At 42.7% G+C, this 19,893-nt stretch overlaps 1 protein-coding gene across 1 annotated transcript; it reads right to left on the bottom strand.

The window, feature by feature from the left end:
- Nucleotides 1–4,034: 4,034 nt before the first annotated feature.
- LOC133422186 (zinc finger protein 501-like) lies at nt 4,035–15,439 on the bottom strand. The gene is made up of 2 exons (XM_061712128.1): nt 15,336–15,439; nt 4,035–5,542 (listed from the first exon to the last, which is right to left on the bottom strand). Exons 1-2 carry the CDS (start codon nt 15,423–15,425, stop codon nt 4,427–4,429), a joined length of 1,206 nt encoding a protein of 401 aa, XP_061568112.1. The 5' UTR covers nt 15,426–15,439; the 3' UTR covers nt 4,035–4,426.
- Nucleotides 15,440–19,893: the final 4,454 nt, after the last annotated feature.

Below are 19,893 nucleotides of genomic sequence, written 5' to 3'. Positions count from 1 at the left end.
GTGTTTCTTTTTTCTGATAATTGAGTTTAATATGTTCCATGTTCCTCTAATATTATTCTTATTATTTTCAAGCACCTTGTTATAATAATCCTTTTTACATTTCCTTATTTCCTTTTTACCGGTACATCCATTTGGTGTAGAATGAAATGTTCATGTGCTGCTTTCTGCATTAGCACCCTGATACTAGTCAAGTTAGCTGTGGGGGAAAAAGTCTCCACATAATCTACACCCATCTTTTGACTGTATCCTTTTGCGACATAGCGGGCCTTGTATTTCTCAGAACCATCAGGATTGTTTTTAATAGCATACACCCATCTACCCCCCACTACCTTCTTGCCCTCAGGTAGGCTAATTAGGGTAAATGTGTTGTTCTCTCTAAGTGAATGCATCTCCTCATCCATCGCTCTGACCCACTCTGTTGACTTATCTGATGTTACAGCTTCTGTGAATGAAACGGGTATGTTACACATGACTCGATAACAGTAGTCCATGTTACTCTGAACTTGATCCATCTCCTCAGACGTATACTTAGACATTCTACAATCTGTGTACCTGTCTGGCATCCTCCTCTCTCTAGAAAGGTAACGACTAACTTCAGGCTCACACTTGACCTCTACTGGAAGCGACTGGTGGCAACTTACTTCAGACTTTTGGCTCATTTCATGTTCTAGTCAGTGGGACATGGTGCTCTGGACTCCTGGATTTGTACTGTACAAAGTCATCTATAGGCACTAAATTCACTTGAGTCTGCTGCTCTACACCCACCTTGGCTACAAACTTTACCACCCTGTGCTTCTGCACTCTCTTAGTCTCAGGGAAGTAAATGATGTACGCCGGACTGTTTTTGTCATACCCAACAAAAACACCCTTCTCACATCTTGGGTCTAGTTTTCTTTTATTTTGAACATAAACAAAACACTCTGACCCAAATTTCTGCATCCTAGATAAATTAGGCCTCCTGCCTGTCAATGCTTGTATTGGGGTCTGTTTCGTGCGTTTGTTGAAACATCTGTTTCTAACCACGGCGGCAGTCTGAACTGCATAAGTCCACGGTTGTTTTGGCAGGTTGCTTTCGATGAACATACATCGTGCCATATCAAAAAGTGTGCGCCAGTTGTGCTCAGCAGTGCCATTCTGGTGGGGAGAGTAAGGTGCTGATGTTTCATGTCTAATCCCCTGTTTAATGAGTAGAGCCTGGTAACCTTAACCTGTGAATTCAGTACCATTGTCAGATCTGAAACATTTAACTTTACCATATGGCGCTATGTCAGCCAGAAACTTCTCTGTTGCATGTAATGTGTCACTTTTGTTTTTCAAACAATACACAAACACTGTACTGGAAAAATCATCAGTAAATGAGAGGGCATATTTGTGCCTATCTCTGGACTCTGGGTCTCAACACTAGTACTACTACTACAGTACAGAGCAAGTACTACTACTACAGTACAGAGCTAGTACTACTACTACAGCCCAGGACAGAGCAAGTACTACTACTACACTACAGGACAGAGCTAGTACTACTACTACAGTACAGTACAGAGCAAGTACTACTACTACAGTACAGTACAGAGCTAGTACTACTACTACAGCCCAGGACAGCGCTAGTACTACTACTACAGTACAGTACAGAGCAAGTACTACTACTACAGTACAGGACAGAGCAAGTACTACTACTACAGTACAGGACAGAGCTAGTACTACTACAGTACAGGACAGAGCTAGTACTACTACTACAGTACAGGACAGAGCTAGTACTACTACTACAGTACAGTACAGAGCAAGTACTACTACTACAGTACAGGACAGAGCTAGTACTACTACTACACTACAGGACAGAGCTAGTACTACTACTACAGTACAGTACAGAGCAAGTACTACTACTACAGTACAGGACAGAGCTAATAATACTACTACAGTACAGGACAGAGGTAGTACTACTACTACAGTACAGGACAGAGCCCGCTTTCCTCACCACCTTGTCCAGTCTGTTCCTCTCTGCTGCTGTGATGCTGCTGCTCCAGCAGACCACACCATAAAAGATAATAGTACCAGTTGTAGTACCAGTAGTACCAGTTATAGTACCAGTAGAACCACTTGTAGTACCAGTTATAGTACCAGTTATAGTAGCACTTATAGTACCAGTTATAGTACCAGATGTAGTTCCAGTTATAGTACCAGTAGTACCAGTTATGGCACCAGTAGTACCAGTCATAGTACCAGCTGTTGCACCAGTAGTACCAGTTATAGTACTAGAAGTACCAGTTATAGTACCAGCTGTAGTACCAGTTATAGAACCAGTAGAACCAGTTATAGTACCAGTAGTACCATTTATACTACCAGTTATAGTACCAGTTATAATAGCACTTGTAGTACAAGTAGTACCAGTTATAGTAATAGTAGTACCAGTTATAGTACCAGTAGAACCAGGTGTCTTTGAAGAAATCCAGATCAGCAGAATAACAAGAGGACACATGTGGCCGCATGATGAAGTAAAAAAAAAAAAAAGGAAAAAAAAAAACCACAAAAAAACAGCTTTTTTTTTTCAATCTTTATTCAAACTCAAAGAACATATAGAGCTTCAACGGAAGCTCTGATTACATTTACCATTAAGTTTACTGTTAGCATAACAACTTAAAACATACTGTATGCCAATAACGCTTTTTTCTTAATTTGGTCCCTTTTCAGATTGTGACATGGTAGTCACTGAAATCTAATGCTTTAGTGTCTGCTCAGTTGCTTTTGACTCAATATTGAAATGTAGTGTTAAATAAAGGGAATTGTTCAACAGAATGAGGGCAGTACAACACAGACTTCACTTATCTAGTGTGAATCAGCTGAACGAAATACAGATGTCATGGTGTCATTTTAGAATTATTGCAGGTCCAGAGGTAATTTAAATCCAGCATGAATAGTACATATGATGATAAAAACCACATGAAAAACGCACTACTGTGTGACTCTTTTTCTAATCTGACAGTGATGCCTTGTTGTGAGTTTGCAGTGAGCAGGAAACTGAAATCCAGCAAGTAAACAAAGAACTTTCTTATTTAAATGTCTTTCTAGACGCAGAACAATGAAACATAAACTGGTGAAAAGTCAAATTTACCGTATTTTCACGACCAACCGGCACTCCGTATGAAAAGGCACAGTATCAGTTATGTGTGCCATTACTGTATTTAACACACACACTTTTCGTGCACAGTACGAAAAGGCGCCGTCTACACACACATATGGCACGCCGCCTTACAACACACACACAAGCATACAAGTGTGCGTATTTTAAAATAGAGCGGGAGCAAAACTGAGTTTGATTGTGCTTTATTTAAGTCTTTATTACAATCATTATTGCATTATTCAAACACATCGAAGTCCTCATCCTCCGTTTCTGAATTAAACAGCTGCGCTAAATCAAATATGCCAGTTCCACTTTCTTCGCTGTCAGAGTCACTTTCCGTGCCGTGCGGCCCCTCGGAAATGATGCCGGCTTTTGCAAAAGCTCAAAACAGTGCCAGCAGACACGTTAGCCCACGCATCTACAATCCATCCGCAGACTGTGGCGTAACTTGCCCGGTGCTGCATTCCACTCTTTGTGAAACTGGTTTCCCTCGCTCATCCATCGCTGCCATGCCGCTCGCAGCCTCACTTTGAACGGCCGCTTCACACCGATGTCCAGCGGTTGGTGTTCCTTTGTCAGACCTCCTGTCAGGACTCAGCCCGTCGGGCTTCATCCGCAGCCCGATCGCGCTGAGAACAGATCAGAGCTGCGCACTCGGCGACGGGCACGAGCTGGGCGCACTCTGAGGCTCTGAACACTCACCTGCTGCGCATGAGTTAATTTGTTTACGGGAGTTAAATAGAGGGACTGCCAACAGCTCGTGTGTCCTGGCTACGCTAGAGAGTATGGTTACTGTTATTTATTAAAAAATATATATATAACAGTAACCATACTCTCTAACAGTTATCCTGGTCTCAGCGCGATCAGGCTGCGGATGAAGCCCGACGGGCTGAGTCCTGACACCTCCAAGAATAACAGGAAGCGCAGCGTTCATTTGTTTCACTTCTTTTTCCACATCGGCTGTGAGATGGTCACGCATAGAGTCACAGATCAACAGCGATGGTGATTCATGAAATCACCTGGACGTTCTCATGGTGGCTTCAACTACATCCGCAAATCACGCGCCCATACTTCCCCCTTTAACATTCTCATGGTGGCCTCAACTACGTCCGCCTTACAATAACGACACACATTTTGAAAAAAAAGAGACTATAAAAGAAGAATATGCGCCTTATTGTCGTGAAAATACGGTAAGATAAAAACATTTTTCAGTTGAAACTGAAAACAAAACTCCGGATTTCATGTCTAAATTGGTACCTTTAACTGAGCTCTCTGAGTAAAAGCTGCCCCACACTGATAACAGACAATTTTTTATCCAGTGTGAATACACTGATGACGCTTTAGATTACATGACATGGTAAAAGCTGCCGGACACTGATCACATCTGTAGGGCTTCTCTCCAGTGTGAATACGCTGATGACTCCTTAGACTACCTTGTTCGGTAAAAGCTGCCCCACACTGATCACATCTGTAAGGCTTATCCCCAGTGTGAATACGCTGATGACTCCTTAGACTACTTCGTTGGGTAAAAGCTGCCCCACACTGATCACATCTGTAAGGCTTATCTCCAGTGTGAATACGCTGATGACGTCTTAGATCACATTGTTGGGTAAAAGCTGCTCCACACTGATCACATCTGTAAGGCTTAAATCCAGTGTGAATACGCTGATGACGCCTTAGATCACCTTGTCGGGTAAAAGCTGCCCCACACTGATCACATCTGTACGGCTTCTCTCCAGTGTGAATACGCTGATGACTCCTTAGATGACTTTGTCTGGTGAAAAATTCCCCACACTGATCACATCTGTAAGGCTTAAATCCAGTGTGACTACGCTGATGACTCCTCAGACAACCTTGTTGGGTAAAAGCTGCCCCACACTGATCACATTTGTACGGCTTTTCTCCAGTGTGAATACGCTGATGACTCCTTAGGTGACCTTGTTGGGTAAAAGCTGCTCCACACTGATCACATCTGTAAGGCTTCTCTCCAGTGTGAATACGCTGATGATTCCTTAGATCACCTTGTTGGGTAAAAGCTGCCCCACACTGATCACATCTGTAAGGCTTATCCCCAGTGTGAATACGCTGATGACTCCTTAGATTACCTTGTTGGTTAAAAGCTGCCCCACACTGATCACATCTGTAAGGCTTATTTCCAGTGTGACTACGCTGATGATGCCTTAGATCACCTTGTCGGGTAAAAGCCACACCACACTGATCACATTTGTGTGGCTTTTCTCCAGTGTGGATACGCTGATGACCCTTTAAAATAGTTGATGTGGTAAAAGCTGCCCCACACTGTTCACAGGTGTACAGCTTCTCTTCAGTATGAATCCTCTTTCGGACCTTCAGACCTGGTGAAGAGGTGAGGACTTTATCCCTCATATCCCAGCAGTAACTTGTGGTTCTCTCTTTGGCTTTATGTTTCTGTAAGGAAAGAGAAAAAGACTTAGATCCTGTTGTTTGCTGACCGGACAAATCCCTTTTCAGTTCAAGTCAAGTGCTGTCCGTCATGTTCAGTGAAACAATGAAGTTTTAGTGTTATGTTAAGCATGTTCTGTTATCAATGGCTCTTGACAGCCAGAAACAGTAAGATAAAACATCTCAATATGTCAAAACAAAAGTGTGAAGGGCTAAAGCTACCCACCCTCAGACCAAAATCATACATTTTTTATAGAAATTCCTTGAGATGACTGATGGTGTGTTTAATGCATTCTGTACAAACTCAAAATGTCATCAGTCAGAACTTCTGCCCTGACCTTGTGTGTGCAGTACACAGTGTAGACAGCGAAGCAGGAACCGTCCAACTCTGCCCCTGAGAATCTTCTTTAGAATCTTCTTCAGAATCTTTAATAATTGCTACACTGCTTGTCTCAACAACACACGGCACACACTGGTGATCGTTTCTTTTATTTTTATGGTTGGAATTATTTCCCACCCCCCCCACCTCACCCCTTTTTCCCATTTTTATTTTAAATGTTTCTTTTTTTTCTTTCTCCCTATGTCCCATCCTGCTGCACTGTCTGTTTGGTAAACTGGTGTGAATGCACATGCCACACACATAGAATAGCATGGCACGCACATATGCAACAATATATCATTTGTAAGTTACTGTACATGAGCTCATACAACATAACCATTTACATATAATTTTACTTCCAATGATTGGATTATGGATAAATTAAAGTTCATAACCTGGAATGTAAACGGAGCTGGAAACAGAAAGAAGAGACTAAAACTCCTTAATCAGATAAAAATCCTGCAGGCAGACATTGTCTTACTACAGGAAACGCACTTAGTTAAAGCTTCAGCAGATACATTGGCCACGGGCCTCCCCTGGCCGGGGGGTAGCACGGGCAGGTGCGGCGGCGGGGTGGAGCCATTCTCAGGTGTCTATGTCTTATGTTGTCAGTATGAATGGAGGAATGCTGGACCATTTCCCCCTCCGCCTGGGGGCTCCGGCGGCGCCCGTGGAGGTACGGTGGGGCCTTGACCCGGCTCGGAGGGCCGGCCCCCGTCAACTGGATGGCCGGTGGGGGAGCGTGGGCGTCCTTCCAGGGCCGGCTCCGCAGGTCCTGCCTCCTGGCTTTGGCCTCCGCTCCCCCTCCTTCCCCCCCTTACATGACTCATACGCACATAGGCAGGGGGTCCGGGGGGCATTGTCCCGGCACTCCCCGCATCACGGTTTTAATAACACACACACACACACACACACACACACACACACACACACACACACACACACACACACACACACACACACACACACACACACACACACACACACACACACACACACACACACACACACACACACACGCTTGTTCACCTGCATGCTTGCCCTGTAGTTTTTGGGTTAGTTAATCGCGGTAGCTTGGCTCAGACTGTGATCCGATCTCGAGATTTGGGTCGATTGCTGCTCGTGTTTTGGTCGGCTCCGTGTTTCGTTTGTGGTTTTTGTTGCAGGTTTCCAGTGCTTGACGTGTGCCTCCGTGTGTTCTTGCTTCCTGGATTGGCAGTGGATGTCACCACCCCCCCCCCCCCAAAAAAAATAAAATAAAAAAAATCACTGGGTTTGTATGTGTATACATATGTATGTGCATGCGTATGTATGCGTATATATATGTATATGTATTAAATATAGTAATAATGCACATATATATGCCTTTGGGTTTTACCGGCATGGTATCAATCATTAATATGTGTGCAGAAAAGGTTTAAAAAAAAAAAAAAAAAAAAAAAAAGAATCAGAATCTTCACTCTTCACTGTTGTTGGGCCACCGTCATGTGATCATGTGAGCTCTGAACTCTTATGAACGTTTGTGATTAGGTCAAAAACGACTTTAAAGCCGTCTGAATCCTCAGTTTGGGGACCAGCTTTAAGTTTCACCTAAAATGGCCGCTTGGTAAAGGCTACAGAACTCCTGGGCATTGTAGTCCAGGAGGTGTTAACAGGAGGTGGCGCCTGAGACGCCACACGTCCAATCATTGGCCAGGCGCTGATGACGTCACTGCATCCCGGTGGACGAAAAGCCTTCTCCTCCCCTCCCACACTCTCTTCCCTCGCCCAGCCCGTCGGATACACCTCTATCCTGCTCCCAACGTGTTTGGGGACCACGTCTCTCCATTTTTCTCCAGAGCTGGGGGGGAGAGCCGCCTGGACCATGAATCACCTGCCGGGCGTAAGGTCTGATACCACGGAGTGCTCCGACTTCCCTGTCTCTAACTTTTTCCGTTCCGAGCTTCTCTTGTACTAGGATCCGTGGCGTTCCGAGGACGACCGTCAGCGTGACCCAGAATAAGCCGCAGAAGCTCCAGCCTCCTGGACCCGTGAAGCCCACGCACCCGGCGACCAAACGGGACAAGCCGCATGTTCCAACGAACGGAACCAGCCCCCGTGCGCAGCGTGGCAGCGTGAGAGGTCCGTGGCCAGGGCAGAGGGAGCCCGGCTCAAGGCGGCGCTGCATCAACTGTCCTTTTCTTTCCAGAGTTGAAAGGAGTTTCTCTACCCGAAGGCTCGGACTGAAAAAGCCTGGCAGGAAACGTAGATCAGCACCTGGAATGGCTTGCAGCCCCTCCAGACCCGGAGCCAAGGAGGACGTGAGGCTGTGTTGGGCAATTAGTCAGTTAATTTAGAGCGGTTTAAAGGTATAGTCTGTAATCCTATTCAAAAGCATTTATTGTTATACTGGGTGAAATGGTCCTTCCATCCTGAGAGTAGCCAGTGAATAATGTGTTCAGAAAAAGGAAAAAAATCTGACCTCTCTGACAGCTTTAATCCTGTAAAAACTCTGAACAATCTGTTTTTTGCGCACCGAATGGCACGGATTGGTCAGAGGACCAGAGGATTGGCAGGGGGGGAAAGAACCAATCAGATGCCTTCATTTTAAGTCCCGCCCACGCCCCCCTCTGTCCCATGCGCGCACTCGTCACGTCGAAAATCTTGCCGGAAAACTTCACACACTCGAGTCACGTTTGCTGAAGAATGGCAGAGAAAACGCAGCCAAAAATACCACCTCCAGCGTTACTTGTAACGACTCACCCTGCTAAAAAGGCTAAAAAAAGAAAGCCGGAGGAAGAAAAGGCTGCGACAAAAAAGGCTTTGGATAAGGCCAGAGGACAAACCAGGGTGAACATCGGCACAGCTTTTGAACGGTGGAGACAACTGAAGGAGCTGAAGGGCTTCAAAAGTGATGCAGAGGTCGCTATCTTTCTGTTGGACAGGTAATTATTGGTTTTGCTTCGGGGGGATTTGTTATTTTCATGAAATGTGTAACGTTAGCCAACTTAGCTAAGTTACTTTTGTAGCTCGTATTAGCCCAATGCTAGCATTAGCTTCTCTGTCGGTGTAAGCCTGTAACGTTACAGGTCGTCGGTACTGCTTATCTCTAGCTTATAGGATATGACATTTTGATCATATTGCACAGCCATAATCGCCAGTCTCTGCATTATAATTGTGATAAAATGACGTTGATATATTGGCTTTGAACGGGACGTTTTACAACGCGGGGATGTAGCATATTTGTGTTTATGTAGCTATGAGAAGGTTCCATCAACTTCCACGCCGTGGAAACACAAATTGATGAGACCCCCTCCCCCACCTGTTTCAACTATTGTTTCGGAGACTCTGTCCGACCAGTGAGTGATGCCGCTATGAACATGGCCTAGGTAGAATATATCCATGTTTAAACATCTATCTTTCATATTTAGCTTGTTTGTTTTATGTGCATCAAAGTATAGCAAAAATATTATTGCACAACAATATGTGTTATCAATGATATCTGTGTCATATCTATATACAGAAAGTGGGTAAATGTCAGTGAGCGTGCAGTACAGTGGGGAGAACAAGTATTTGATACACTGCCGATTTTGCAGGTTTTCCCACTTGCAAAGTATGTAGAAGTCTTTAATTTTTATCATAGGTACTCTTCAACTGTGAGTGACAGAATCAAAAAAAAAAAATCCAGAAAATCACATTGTATGATTTTTAAGTAATTAATTTGCATTTTATTGCATGACATAAGTATTTGATCACCTGTCAACCAGTAAGACTTCCGGCTCTCACAGACCTGTTAGTTCTTCTTTAAGAAGCCCTCCTGTTCTCCACTCATTACCTGTATTAACTGCACCTGTTTGAACTCGTTACCTGTATAAAAGACACCTGTCCACACACTCAATCAAACAAACTCCAACCTCTCCACAATGGCCAAGACCAGAGAGCTGTGTAAGGACATCAGGGATAAAATTGTAGACCTGCACAAGGCTGCGATGGGCTACAGGACAACAGGCAAGCAGCTTGGTGAGAAGGCAACAACTGTTGGCACAATTATTAGAAAATGGAAGAAGTTGGAAGCTATTCAGGATACAAAATCAATTTTAATAAGTCTAGTGCTACTTTCTTACACATGATACCAACGGCAAAAAACGCTTTCAACTTATGGTTTTAACTCTACACCAAAGGGCTTTAAGTATTTAGGTATACACATTACTCCAAATCTGGATAAATTGTTTATTGAAAATTATACCCCTCTCACATTTAAGATCAAATCAGACCTGTTAAAGTGGTCCTCCTTGCCACTGTCACTTTTAGGGAGAATAAATGAATGAATTAAAATGAATGTTCTTCCACGATTTCATTTTCTTTTCCAGATGCTTCCATGTTTTTTATCTGTGGAATTTTTTAAATCAATAAATAGCTGTCTATCAAGATTTATTTGGAACAATAAAAAACCTCGGATCAGCCTAACAACTCTCATGAAGCCTGAATCATTGGGAGGTCTGGGTTTCCCTAACCTTCAATATTACTTTTGGGCAGCCCAATTAAGGAACCTGATATCATGGTCTATGGCAAGACAGGAATCCTTGTGGGTTCAGATGGAAGCAAAATTAATCGAACCTCTGTCCCTCATCTCCCTCCTATTCATAAATCATTTTGAAAAGATAAAAAACATGGACAAATGGTTTTCTGTTTTCAATACTCTACAAACATGGAAAGACTGTAGAAAGAAAAGTGGGATCTCTCCCTGTACATCTATTTATTCTCCGATCTTTCAAAATCCAGACTTCAACACTCAAATCACAATGGTTAATACAGACCAATGGATGAGCTCTGGTGTAACACAATTCAAAGATATATTAAATTTGAACATGCACGTAAAATCATTTATTGACCTAAGATCAGAATATAATATTCCCAACAGACACTTTTTTAAGTATTTACAAATTCGTAGCATTACTCATTCACTCATTCAAAAAAAGAAATTACGACTTGGGTTATCGGAAATTGAAGAAACTTTGTTATTTTCAGACACAAGAAAAGGAAAGATCAGTGAAGTCTACAACATCTTATCAGGGGAAGGCCGATCCACTTCAGTTATTAAAAAATATTTGGGAGATGGAATTAGGCACAACCTTACAACAAAAAGCCTGGCTAAATATCTGTGAAAGAGTACATTTCCCATTTACAAGCAATAAAATTAAGGAAGCTAACTTTAAATTCATCCACAAATTTTACTTAACTCCAATAAAAATGCATAAAATATCAAAGGATATTTCATCAAAGTGTCCAAGATGTAAAAAGATGGAGGGGACATGCGACCGCTTACAAAAGTATTGGAAATCAATCCACTCCCTAACACAACTAATCCTGGACAAAACATTTGATTTAAGCAGCAGTTTATATTTATTAAATGACACATATAATTTACAACTACAAAACAAAAAATGCAGGATATTAATTTTGATAACTTACTTTGCAAAAAAATGTATACTTTTATTTTGGAAGAACGATTCCCCTCCATCTTTTAAGACTTTCATTGACCAAATCACAGCATTTCTACCATTAGAAAAGCAACATTGGAAAAATATAACCGTGGCCATCTTTTTCAAGAATTTTGGTTCCCATTATTTTCTGGCTTAGAGCTTCATTCATTGTAAACTTCATCGTACGCTGATTGCTGTCTTATTGTTGTCATTTACTTTATGTAACCTATGTATCTGTAGGTATTTGAGTTTTGATGCCCCTACTGTTACTTTTTTTTTTTTTTTTTTAAATTACAGTTTATTTATTTATTTTTTATTTATTTATTTCGTGTGTATGTTTTTGTGTTTTTTTGGGGGGGGGGGGTTGTAGGCGAGATTTGGCTTGTGTGCACAAAAGAAAATTGTAAGACCTACTGTTATTTAGGATGTTTGTGATTGCCTTTTTGTGAAATAAAAAGATATTGAAAAAAAAAAAAAGAAAATGGAAGAAGTTCAAGATGACGGTCAATCTCCCTCGGTCTGGGGCTCCATGCAAAATCTCACCTCGTGGGGCATCAATGATCATGAGGAAGGTGAGGGATCAGCCCAGAACTACACGGCAGGACCTGGTCAATGACCTGAAGAGAGCTGGGACCACAGTCTCAAAGAAAACCATTAGTAACACACTACGCCGTCATGGATTAAAATCCTGCAGCGCACGCAAGGTCCCCCTGCTCAAGCCAGTGCATGTCAAGGCCCGTCTGAAGTTTGCCAATGACCATCTGGATGATCCAGAGGAGGAATGGGAGAAGATCATGTGGTCTGATGAGACTAAAATAGAGCTTTTTGGTCTAAACTCCATTCGCCGTGTTTGGAGGAAGAAGGAGGATGAGTACAACCCCAAGAACACCATCCCAACCGTGAAGCATGCAGGTGGAAACATCATTCTTTGGGGATGCTTTTCTGCAAAGGGGACAGGACGACTGCACCGTATTGAGGGGAGGATGGATGGGGCCATGTATCGCGAGATCTTGGCCAACAACCTCCTTCCCTCAGTAAGAGCATTGAAGATGGGTCGTGGTTGGGTCTTCCAGCATGACAACGACCTGAAACACACAGCCAGGGCAACTAAGGAGTGGCTCCGTAAGAAGCATTTCAAGGTCCTGGAGTGGCCTAGCCAGTCTGAACCTGAACCCAATAGAAAATCTTTGGAGGGAGCTGAAAGTCCGTATTGCCCAGCGACAGCCCCGAAACCTGAAGGATCTGGAGAAGATCTGTATGGAGGAGTGGGCCAAAATCCCTGCTGCAGTGTGTGTAAACCTGGTCAAGAACTACAGGAAACGTCTGATCTCTGTAATTGCAAACAAAGGTTTCTGTACCAAATATTAAGTTCTGTTTTTCTGATGTATCAAATACTTATGTCATGCAATAAAATGCAAATTAATTACTTAAAAATCATACAATGTGATTTTCTGGATTTTTTTTTTTTTAGATTACATCACTCACAGTTGAAGAGTACCTATGATAAAAATTACAGACTTCTACATGCTTTGCAAGTGGGAAAACCTGCAAAATCGGCAGTGTATCAAATACTTGTTCTCCCCACTGTATGTATATCTGGGGGAAAAGTAAAGCCTAGTGGCTGGAGTTGTGGGGGCAAGGAAAGTTTATTAGCTCTTTTGATAAGTCTGTTGGCCTGAGGATAAAACTTGTCCAGCACTTCACACAGAGTCGGTAACATCTTGAAAGACTCCACCAACCACCAACACTAAAAGAAAACACAGTTACAATAAGTTGTACCTCTACCTTTGTGGGGTGTTGGTGGAGTAATTGATCATGTGACAGGCTCATCTATGGATTCTCCTCTGGTAGATGCTATGCAGAGAGGACAGGGGCAAATTGAGGATCTTCTCAACAGTTTTTATCACTCTTCGGGCTTTTTTGGTCCATCAAAACATGTTCTCATCAACTGCCAAACCCAAGACTTCTATTTCTACATATCAACAGTCCTGTGTTGCATCCTTGATGAATGAAGAAACATTTTATGTTGATGCTGACCATATTATATAATATAATGGATATGGATATATTTTATATTTTATGTTTTAATAAAGTTTTATGGTGACATGATGAGATGCTTTTACTTTCTAGAGTAGTAACGTTACTGAAAAAGTGAACTGCCTTCTTACTTTTCATTACATAAACGTATCCTGTGCAGGCAATTCAATGCTGATGCTATTCATCACCAGACTGTCACTTACCTTTCCTATTACCACGAACATTTTTTTGGCCTCCACATGATGAAGTTTGGCATCTTTAACCCATCATGATGTGAAGTAGCGGTAAGCTTTGGTACTTTAAAAGCTTTGAGAGCTTTGCCGGTGTATTGAGAAGGATTGTGGACCAGGTAGATATATATGTCCGCAAACGACAAATCTGGCAGGTTTTTGGCAGACTGGAGTGGAGTCAGTAATTGATTAGATATTAGATACGGATCGAAACCTAAAGTGTCAATTTTCTGTAGATACCGTTGCTGTTCTTCGGGAGTTAAGTGAGTTATTAGGTGAGACGTCATATTGGCTGCGCGACGGAAAGGTCCTCGGTCGGTCCTCAAGATGGCGCTGACAACAAAAAATGTCACGTGACTGAAACCCATGAATAGGATCCTCCCACTATCTGAGTACTACAGACAGACCCCTCGCCACAGCTGCTGCTACGGTATTTGCGCAGTGGTGCGTTGTGAATCCAAAAACGTAACTTGACGTTCAATCTCATGCGTGCACGGTGCAGCAGCCACCAGCTGTTTGTTTACGTTTACGAGCCGGCGACCGAGCCGGCGCTAAAAAGAAATCCTAGTTCAGAGTTACAGTAGTAACAGTAACACCAACACTGCAGACTGCAAAATGAAAAGGATATATCCTTCAGGGTGCGAAAAAAAGAAAAAGAAGCAGCGGAATGATGAGCTGCGTCAGGTCAACAGTCAGGTAACCGGCCAACGTGACTTTATTTTAGGAGCTATGTGCAGTCAGCCTGTAGGCTTATTAACAGTTTATTATTTATGTCAGTGTCAGTGGTTCTCAAACTATGACCAAGAGTCTCAGTATTACATATATCTGTATTTGGCCACATACTCCAATCTCAGAATATGTTGTTCCAGGAACCTCCCCAGAAGCAAAAAAAAAAAAAAAAAAAAAAAAGAAAGTTTGCTGAGAAAGATTTGCACCACATTCTCTGGAGTTTTGGTGTAATATTCAATAAATGTTTCTACCTCATTCTGATGTGTTTGTCTACCCACTCTGAATATGGATTTTAACTGTTTTTAAGGTGAGAGAAACCCTGCAAAAACACTGTCCAAAATCAGCCCAAATTGGCCCAAATCGCCGCGGCCGCCGGCTGCCACGATTCCTGCTTAGGGCCCCCTGGGAGCCAGGATCGGCACTGATTATGACCAAAACTGTTGATTTAGTTTTGAGCTCAATAGCAAGATATTCCATTGACGTGAAATCACCTAGTTCTATGATTCTAAACATAAGTTTTGAGGAGAAAACAGCTGCAACCCCTCCTCCTCTTCTGTTTTTTCTGGGTAGTTGGTGAAAGCTGTAGTCTGATGGACAAGTCTCTATCATTATTGCTGTAGCTGTGTCGCTATTGAGCCATGTTTCAACTAAACAGATGCAATCCAAGTTATTTTCTTTAATCAGATCATTTACTAAGAAAGTTTTGTACAGATTTATGAGTCGTTTGGACAAGTCTCAAAACTCTATTATCAAACTGCTGGCTAACCCCGGCCTCAGTGCAACAAGATATCAGTCTCCGTTCTGGAGACACTGGTATGAGAGTCTCTTGTTGTAGCTGTTGTTTTTATGTATTTATGTTCTCTTAGTGTTTTTATGTGTCTGTATGTTTTTAATAGTCTGCACAAATAAAGTTGATGATGATGATGATGATGATGATGAAAGACTGAACACTGAACACTGACCTGCAGACCAGCGGAGGAAGAGTCCGCTTTGGTCCTGCTGGACTCCTGGTCCTGGTTCTGGATCTGATCCTGGTTCTGATCCCGGTCCATCTCCTCCAAACACGTGGCCACCACTCGAGTGTTGCCTGATGGTAAATGTAGGATTATCGTCCCGGAGACATAAAATGTTCTATTTAGAGGGAAATGTTCTCCCCCCGACAGCGCTGTATTCACTCTAGTGTTTAATAGAGTCTAACAGAAACTCAACTCTTGGTAGCGTCGGTACGGACTGGATTCACGGAACCACGGCAGCTTCTTTTACTTGTTTATTTTTTTCCTCGCTCGACTTCCGCATCTCTCGGGAGGAAGCGTTTCGTTTCAGCCAATCAGAGTCGTTGTTTTCAGAAAACGCATCGACGTCACTCGCAGCCTATTTAGAAAAGCAGGATTGGAAACACTGGGCTGGTAGCCAACATGGCGACCTGTGTGTGTTTTCTGTCTTGTCTTTTTAATCAGCACACGAGGCGTTATCTTGGTCTGAAGCCTTTATTTTAATAAACAGCCACGACATTCATTTGTCCGCGGACCTCCCGCGTCCGACTGCCGCGGCGCTACTGCGCATGCGCCTGACAACTGTGGCATGCTGGGACATGTGGTTTTCATGGCACATTCGCAACGTCCCATCTTTACCCCCTATAAAAGAAATAATATTTACCCCTTACAACAAAACAAGTGTGTTTTGACTAGCTTTTCCCAAACATAGTGACTTTACTTATTAAACTCTATTTAACTTGTTTTTAATATACTTGATTCTGCCATAAGAAAGTATTAAAGTGCAAACTTCAGGTATTCAAAACAACAACTTATAACTTTAACTTATAACTAACAACAACTCAGAACCGTGTCAACAATTTTCTTTCTTTTTTTTTTGATTAACAAGACGGTGACTCAAAACAGAGGCAGGAATTAACATCCTGAAAGTCTTTTTTTGTTGCTCCTTTAAAAAAAAATAAAGGCTCTAGATATATAATCCTACATTTCCCATCAGGCAACGCTCGAGTGGTGGTCACGTGTTTGCAGCGGAAATGTGCAGACGCTTTTAGACTGAAGCACAGAAAACGAGAAACAAACAGAACCAGGACCAGGAGATGGACCGGGATCAGAACCAGGACCAGGATCAGATCCAGGACCGGGATCAGATCCAGAACCAGAACCAGGAGTCCAGCAGGACCAAAGCGGACTCTTCCTCCGCTGGTCTGCAGGTCAGTGTTCAGGTCCACGTTCCTCCTCGGTCTCTCTGTTGCTGCTGATCATCCAAACGCTTTATTTTTTTGTCAGTAGTTTGAACTGAGCAGCAGAAAACACAAACACGTGAACAGCGATTTTGGCTACCCTATCAAAACATGCTACCTAATGGTTTTCTACTTTTGTAGAGCTACAATTTTACTGTGTTTAATGCCGCGTTCCATTTACCTCGGAAATCGGAATTGCCCAGTTCCTAGTCGGAATTTTCAACTGGAACGCCCCTCGAAGTGGAATTTCCTACTGGGAAAGTGGGAGAAGCTTCACCACCCCCGAGTTACCATTCCAAGATGGCTGCCATTCCCAGTTCCTAGTTTCGTTTTCCGAGGTAAATGGAACGCGGCATTACCATGGATCTATAATATTAACTGGATACAGTGCCCAAAATGGCCGCCCATTCATTTCAATCAGGCCCCCAGTCTCGCGCTCAGCAGGCACGCCGATTTTTTCCAGTGGCCAGCCGCGGTACTGCAACAAAAAATCCCATGGGGCCCAGAAAGCTTTTTTCCCATAGACCGCAATAGTAAAAGAGAAGCCTCTAAAACTGTTCACAGGACACCTCCAGCTGTAATCACCGGCAATTACTAATCTTTGTATTCTATATTTTTAAGTCATGGACTTTATATCCGTCAAAAATGTTTTATAACGGCCAGAAAAGTCAAAGAAAAGTCTCTTTCTGGGCGTGACGTCAAGGCTTTGTCCGTGCACTCGCAAAGCGCGGTCGTGTGTGTCTCGGGAACGAGCATGGCTGAATCTAAGCCGTTCGGCGGAATAATCACTCAGAAAAGTGGAAAACACGGCTCAAAGGTGTGTTTTTGTGGTCTCTTATTTTTTTTTTCCATGACAAAAGACATTGGGTTTATAATAAAACCTCAGTAAACGAGGGGGAGCTGCTCTGATCAGTGTTGAGCAGCAGCTGAGCAGGAGACCCTCTGTCATTCATTGAGCTGGAGCTGCGCGCTATGGCACAGAGCTCAGGTGGGACGCTCAGGTCACACTCGGTCTAAACGCCCTGACCAGGGGGATCACAGACGGAAATGTTTAATAGCAACGGTGTATGGTTTGTGAAAATAAGATATCAGGCAGGAATAACACTTAATGTGAGCCCAGAAGCTGTAAAAGAATCAGAGAAAATGCAAAGTTAATTACGCCTAACATTCGGACTGCACGATCATTAATAGACAAAAAGATTTACCCAAAGGTATATAGATAAATAGCATATGACAGCTTGTGTTATTGTGGGGAATCCCATGTGTTTTTTTGTTTGTTTGTTTTTATAAAGATGACTCGTTTTATCCTTACTCCAAAAAATAAAACTCCACAAATTAACCACATTTAAACATAATATTTGACATATTTAAACATAATACTTGACAAAACCTGTAATACAAAAAATATTTGTCTTAATGTAAGTAATAAACTTGGGAAGTTTCATGGTGATACCTGCTATTTACATTTTTACCCTATTTTAGCCTATTAACCTGGGGTGTCTCATCTTAAATAAAAATGACTCGTTTTATCTTTAATTAAAAAAAACACACAAATGAACCATGTATAGTCTATAACCATGACTTTGAGAACAGCATCGGTTGATTTGCCCTATAAATCCCTAATTTCATTGTGTACATCTATCATTACCGGTCTGAAGGACTCATGAGCGTGCAGCGCTTGTCCAGAGCGCGCAGCGCTCGTTCACATTGCCCCGGGGCATGATGGGAGGCCCCAGAGCATCATGGGAGGTGACTCAACTGCGCATGCTCTATGGGCCCGTGTACCAGGAAGTAAACCAGGAAGTCCGAGATTTTTTCGGCGGATGCGCTGGGTGAGCAAACTCCATTGAAATGAATGGGCGGCCATTTTCGATCCTGTATCCAGTTATATAATACATCCATGATTTCAATGCATTCTGCTCAGTCCCCCAGCCTCGCGCTCAGAAGCCACGCCGATTTTTTCCAGTGGCCAGCCGCGGTACTGCAACAAAAAATCCCATGGGGCCCAGAAAGCTTTTTTCCCATAGACCGCAATAGTAAAAGAGAAGCCTCTAAAACTGTTCACAGGATACCTCCAGCTGTAATCACCGGCAATTACTAATCTGTGTATTCTATATTTTTAAGTCATGGACTTTATATCTGTCAAAAATGTTTTATAACGGCCAGAAAAGTCAAAGAAAAGTCTCTTTCTGGGCGTGACGTCACGGCTGTGCCGTGCACTCGCAAAGCGCGGTCATGTGTGTCTCGGGAACGACAGCTGATCACCCGCTCAGCAGAGTGAAAGCATGCTGCAGTTTGGTCTTGTCTCTGGCTGTAGCTGCAGCACACACACCACACTGTCGACACATTGCATTGCCAATTTGCACCAAACAGAAATGTTTAATAGCAAGAATAATAATGGTTTGTCATTCTTGTACTTAAACATTTCCGTTGTAGCCAACGGTGTATGGTTTGTGAAAATAAGATATCAGGCAGGAATAACACTTAATGTGAGCCCAGAAGCTGTAAAAGAATCAGAGAAAATGCAAAGTTAATTACGCCTAACATTCGGACTGCACGATCATTAATAGACAAAAAGATTTACCCAAAGGTATATAGATAAATAGCATATGACAGCTTGTGTTATTGTGGGGAATCCCATGTGTTTTTTTGTTTGTTTGTTTTTATAAAGATGACTCGTTTTATCCTTACTCCAAAAAATAAAACTCCACAAATTAACCACATTTAAACATAATATTTGACATATTTAAACATAATACTTGACAAAACCTGTAATACAAAAAATATTTGTCTTAATGTAAGTAATAAACTTGGGAAGTTTCATGGTGATACCTGCTATTTACATTTTTACCCTATTTTAGCCTATTAACCTGGGGTGTCTCATCTTAAATAAAAATGACTCGTTTTATCTTTAATTAAAAAAAACACACAAATGAACCATGTATAGTCTATAACCATGACTTTGAGAACAGCATCGGTTGATTTGCCCTATAAATCCCTAATTTCATTGTGTACATCTATCATTACCGGTCCGAAGGACTCATGAGCGCGCAGCGCTTGTCCAGAGCGCGCAGCGCTTGTCCAGAGCGCGCAGCGCTCGTTCACATTGCCCCGGGGCATGATGGGAGGCCCCAGAGCATCATGGGAGGTGACTCAACTGCGCATGCTCTATGGGCCCGTGTACCAGGAAGTAAACCAGGAAGTCAGAAATTTTTTCGGCGGATGCGCTGGGTGAGCAAACTCCATTGAAATGAATGGGCGGCCATTTTCGATACTTTATCCAGTTA

Source organism: Cololabis saira, chromosome 21 (assembly GCF_033807715.1).
Source record: "Cololabis saira isolate AMF1-May2022 chromosome 21, fColSai1.1, whole genome shotgun sequence".
Taxonomy (NCBI): domain Eukaryota; kingdom Metazoa; phylum Chordata; class Actinopteri; order Beloniformes; family Belonidae; genus Cololabis; species Cololabis saira.
Note: the sequence above shows the minus strand (reverse complement) of the source record. Positions and strands in the feature narration are given on the sequence as shown.

Excerpts from the sequence above, each read along its gene's own strand:
- LOC133422186 (XM_061712128.1), bottom strand. The coding sequence starts at position 15,425 with ATGGACCGGGATCAGAACCAGGATCAGATCCAGAACCAGGACCAGGAG. Across the intron at positions 5,543-15,335 it reads CTTCCTCCGCTGGTCTGCAG|AAACATAAAGCCAAAGAGAG; the intron begins GTCAGTGTTCAG and ends CTTTCCTTACAG.